Raw genomic sequence first — 5,380 nt, forward strand, 5'->3', positions numbered from 1 at the left:
GCCCTCCAGGTGCTCCCTGTTGAGTAAGGGAACCTGGGTCCAGCCCTCCAGGTGCTCCCTGTTGAGTAAGGGAACGAGCAGGAACAAGCATGAGCAGCTGAGTCATTGGCAGACAGGTGGCTAGTCTTTAGGAGATTGACTCTGGGGTCAGGCTGGACCTGGGTTCAAATTGTGCTGCTCCACTGCATACACAGAGTTGTTTGCTTGCCAGCTCATGGTGATACTGTGCAAAATGGAACTGAACGGATCCCAGTGATCAGTTGCAGATGGAACCATTGTTATCCGTAGGGTGTTCGTTGGCCTTGCTTTCTAGTCTGGACTTGTCTGAAAGCTCCCCTGGAACCTGTTCAGCAGCATAGCAATGCACAAGCTTCCACTGACCGGTGGGTGGTGTATTACCCAGGAATCAAACCCAGGTCTCCCACATGGAAGGTGAGGGTGGTGTCTCAGCATGAGGTGTATTACCCAGGAATCAAACCCAGGTCTCCCACATGGAAGGTGAGAATTCTTTCACTGAACCACCACGGCCCCCGATATACAATGAGAGAACTAGACAAATATTTAAATACTCTGCACCTCAATTTCCACAACATTAAGTGGATAATAATAACAGGAGCTATTTCATAGTGTTGATGTGAATGTTAATTAAGATCATCTATGGAAATGCTTGGCACGTAGTAAGTACTCAATAAATTTTGTTAGGTGCCGGTCAGTTGGTTCCTACTCATAGTGACCCCATGCATAACAGAATGCAGCAATGCCCACATTCTATCCTCACAATTGTTATATTTCGGCTCATTGCTGCTACTACTGTGTCAGTCCAGCTCATTGGGGGGTATTCCTCTTTTCGTTGACCGTCAACTTTACCAAACATGATATCCCTTTCCAGGGACTGACCCCTCCTGGTAATATATCACCATCTTGGCGTCTAAGGAACAATCTGGCTGCACTTCTTTCAAGACAGATTTGTTTGATCTTGTTGCAGCCCATGGTACTTTTAATATTCTTCTCCAACACCATAATTCAAATGCACCGATTCTTCTCTGGTCTTATTTAGTGCCCAATTTTCACATGCATATGAGGCTATTGAAAATACCATGGCTTGGGTCAGGTGCACCTTAGTCCTCAAACCGACATCTTTGCTTTTGAACACTTTAACGTGGTCTTGTGCAGCAGATTTGCTTAATGCAAAATACATGGTTTGATTTCTTGACTGCTACTTTCATGAGTGTTGATGATGGATCCAAGCAAAACAAAGTGTTTTGATAACTTCAATTTTGATAGCTTCTCCATTTATCATGATGTTATTTATTGGTCCAGTGGTGAGGATTTTTTTTCTTTACATCGAAGTACAATCCATATTGAAGACTGTGGTCTTTGATCTTTATTGGTATTTCAAATCTTCTTTACTCCCAACAAGCAACAGGTTGTTAATGAGTCTTCCTGAATCCTGATGCCACATTCTTCTTCATAGAATCCAGCTTCTTATATTATATGCTCAGCATGCAGATTCAATAAGTATGGTGGAAAGATACACTCTTAGAAGCAGCAGTCAAGAAATCTTTATTGCATAAGCAAATCTGTTGCTCAAGACCACCTTAAAGTGTTCAAGAGCAAAGATGTCAGTTTGAGGACTAAGGTGCGCCTGATCCAAACCCTGGTACTTTCAGTCACCTCATATGCATGTGAAAGTTGGACAATGATTAAAGATGACTGGAGAAGAATTGATGCATCTGAATTATGGTGTTGGAGAAGTATATTGAAAGTACCTTAGACAGCCAGAAGAACAAACAAATCTTGTCTTGGAAGAAATGCCATCAGAATGCTCCTTAAAGTAAAGATGGAGAGACTTTGTCTTTCATATTTTGGACATGTTATCAGGAGGGCTCAGTTCTCGGGTCATGCTTGGTAAAGTGGAAGGTCAATGAAAAAGTAGATGACTCAAGAAGATTGATTGATACAGTGGCAGTAGCAATGGGCTCAAGCATAATAACCTTGGGGATGCACAGGACTGGGCAGTGTTTCATTCTGTTGTGCATAGGGGTGCTATGAATTGGAACCAACTTAACAGTACCTAACAACAGTTAATGATCGTTGTCATTATAGGTGCCACCACAGAGGTTCATAAAAATTGCTCTGGGAGGTGAGATAGGAGACATGATGGATCCGCACTGAGAAATCCTGGTTTTGTCTAATTCCTACTGGTATCCCAGAGATCTCTTTAGTCACTGAGAGGCCTCACAGTTGGAGGACTGAGACAAGATTGGCTGCACAAGCAGAGGCCACCCCCAGTCCCAGGGTTCCTTTCCAACTGTCAGTACCCATGCAAACTTGTTCAGTAGGACAGTGAGCTAGCACAGAGCACAGTGGCCATAGGTGGTTTCTGTTCAGTCTCCCTCCCCCCATCAAAGCCTGAGCTCAGTGACGCTGCCCCAGAACACTGGGGCCGTCTTGGCAGGCAGCTCAGGAAAAGTTCTTTTAAGGGATGGCATGCAGCTACATCAGGCGTCTTTGCTGGGTTCGGCAAGATGGATGACAACCTTTGGAGGAGGAGGAGAGCAGAGGTTTTGCACTGAGGCTGCTGGGGGGGTGGGGGGATTGGCAGAGAGCCACTTACCCACAGCTGCTGGAAACCTGAAAGGGAGAATTCAAGTCTGACATTTCAGTGAGGGGAAGGTCTGGGGAATCGGGAGAACAGGGAGCAAACCTATGGGAGCCTCACCCAGAATGTGACATGCAGGAGGCAGTAACACCGTCAGTGTATAAGAGTCTCTGGTCATCACAGGGAGCCCCAGCACTGTCACAGCCTCTCAAGTGACAGGATCTACCGTGTTTCTTGGGCTTGTATCTGTCTGCCCCAACAACCTGGTTCCCAGGCATCCTGAGAAGGCCCTTCCTGGTGGGCCAGGTCTGAGCCCAGCCCAACCCAGCAGGGATTCAAGGAGACTGAGCTCACCTGGGCTCGCCTGGACTCTCCTGGGCTGCAAACCCCCATGGTGGACTCAGTTTGGATCTAGGCTCAGAAGTCCCGGATTGTAGCCCTTCCAGTCCTTCCTTCCTTCACTGCTTCCTCCCCACCCCCATGAGGAGCCTGGATGAAAGTCCTGGAGAAGGAGAACTAGGAGGGTCTGGGATAGACACCCTGAAGCTCCAATCAGAAGAGGGCTTTCTCAAATCCGCTTCTGTCTTCCCCTTCTCTTCTCCCTCCATCTCCGTCTCCCTGCATCTCTCCACTCCTCGTTCTTTCTCTTCCGTTAAATCATACTATGATGGATTGTAAAAGGTACTTAGCTGAATCACAGCATTTAGAGATGGAAAAGACCAATGAGGTCATGAAGCCCATCTCTCTCTCTAAGGAGAAGCAGAAAATAGGAGACAACAATAAACAGTTTTATTGGGATATTAATTTAGGCGCCTGGAGGCCTTGACTTGTGTCTCTTAATATAATGTAGTGGATTTTTTTTCCTTTCCCCACTAATGTAATAATGGGGCCATTTTGTGGGCAGTTGGTTTGCATGATGGTTTTTGCTTCCCTCCTTTTCCCACGGAAGGTCCAGATGGAGTTTCAGAAGAGCTGGGAGCGCTGGAGGCTGGAGCACTTGCACATCCAGAGAGACAGCAGCATGAAGCCCCTTAAATGTCCCACCCACAGCCTGAGCAGCGGGGGCACCGTGGGCAGCAGTGTGTACGCAGCCACCTGCCAGGCTTCCTGCAGCTAAGAGTGCAGCACCTGCCCTCCCTGTGGTGCTCCAAGCAAAGCGGGCTGGGTGGCCCGCCTGGGTAGGAGAGACTCTACACTCTGGGAGACAGGGGAAGGGAAGCCCCCCCTATACACACACATGTCTCTGCTTTCTCTTCCCAAACCCATCAGACAGGCAAATGGGCAGTGCCTCCTGGGACCTGGGACACATTTTCTCAGAGGAAAAGTAGTCTGCTAATTGGATCACTGTGGCAGGAGGAGAGGAAAAACAATTGTGGCTGAAATGAGGAGGATTTCTTCCCGTTAAGACACAAGGCCCCTGGGGTTCCCCAGACAGAGCAGCAAATCAAGTCCAGACTCAAACTCAAGGTCAATGGCTTATTAGTGGAGTTGGGGCTTGCAAGAGGGGGTCATTTGGGAAGAGTCCCATAGAACCTCAGCCATACACAGGGCCAACTCTGCTTGCCCTCAGTTGGGGTCACTACCGTCATCTCCTCCTCATAAAGGGAAGCTGTTCATGCATCTGGGCATCTGGGTTCTTTGTTTTCCTAGCCTTGTTACCTCTCACTACTCAAACTTATCCTAGGGGGGCTATTCGTTTGGGCCACTGCCAGCAGCCATGTCTTCAAGTGGCTGCAGTTGGTACTGAAAATAAGCATTAAGAAGATGCTTGGAGACTACCTTTGCTGGTACCCACTTCTCCTTGGATATTTCAGTTGCCTTTTTGCCTACTTCCACCATGCTCCAAAACCCAAGGAAACAGGCCAGGCAGACCCTCCATCAAGGGACCGTAGCCCTGAGGTTTGAGCTCTGAATTCTGTTCTCCAGTCCTTTGGGGTTCACTAGGGACACTTCATGAATATTCACACTGTAGGTGTTGGGAACCCAGAGGGCCAAGAGATCCTTTGCCACCTCTCTCTCCATGGAAATGCTTTCTATTTGTGACCAGATTCTGGATCTTGAATGTGAGTTTTGGTACACCTGCTAACTCTGGGGGGTGGGGGGGGGTGACCAGGAAGAGATTCTTGTAGAGAAACTACCAGTGCCCATTGTTACCATGGAAGCAGGCTCCACCTGTTCTAGGTCTCCGTCTCCTCCCTTTGAAATTCCCCCACTTGGGAGCTTGTATAGACTTGATTCATTTGTCTTTATTGCTGTGAATAATCTGTATGTGTAAATGTGCAATTCTGGTTTCTCCTACTTGATGGAAACAAGAACAAAATCATCATGGCTGTTGTGTTGGTGTTTGGGGGCTGTGGGGGAGTGATTGATTTGGCTCATCCACAATTAGAGCTAATTAATATCTGCCTTGCCTCAAGTTTCATCCCATAAATAATGAACTGAAGAAAGGTTAGACAGGGAGAACCCATCAATACCGCCCCCAGTAATAGTGAGAAAGCAGTCATGTAGCAGCACCGTGGAGACCAGGACAAGAAGGGGACAGCCAGCCAGGGGAGGTTGACAGCTGAGCCCAGGGATGTGAAGTAAGTTTCCAGAGCAGGAGCGAACTCCAGGAGTCCAGACCTCCTGGGAGGAGAGAGGGAGAGCTCTTTATTAGTCCATCTTTTCCTCCTCCTGCTTTTTAATATGTGTGTGGTGGGGGGATCCTTCTCAAAAGCCTTGCACCAGACACATTCTCCCATGCCCCTAAGAGAGGCATGAGATGTGCTGTGAAAATAT

The 5,380-nt window shown here is 47.7% G+C and overlaps 1 protein-coding gene across 1 annotated transcript in view; it reads left to right on the forward strand.

The window, feature by feature from the left end:
* Window positions 1–3,719, forward strand: part of GLP1R (glucagon-like peptide 1 receptor) — a 59,192-nt gene extending 55,473 nt beyond the window's left edge. The window contains exon 11 of the mRNA XM_006860580.1: window positions 3,552–3,719. Coding sequence (XP_006860642.1) covers window positions 3,552–3,719 — 168 coding nt within the window. The remainder of the gene's footprint in view (window positions 1–3,551) is intronic.
* Window positions 3,720–5,380: the final 1,661 nt, after the last annotated feature.

This window comes from Chrysochloris asiatica, unplaced genomic scaffold (genome assembly GCF_000296735.1).
Source record: "Chrysochloris asiatica unplaced genomic scaffold, ChrAsi1.0 scaffold00038, whole genome shotgun sequence".
Classification (NCBI taxonomy): Eukaryota; Metazoa; Chordata; class Mammalia; order Afrosoricida; family Chrysochloridae; genus Chrysochloris; species Chrysochloris asiatica.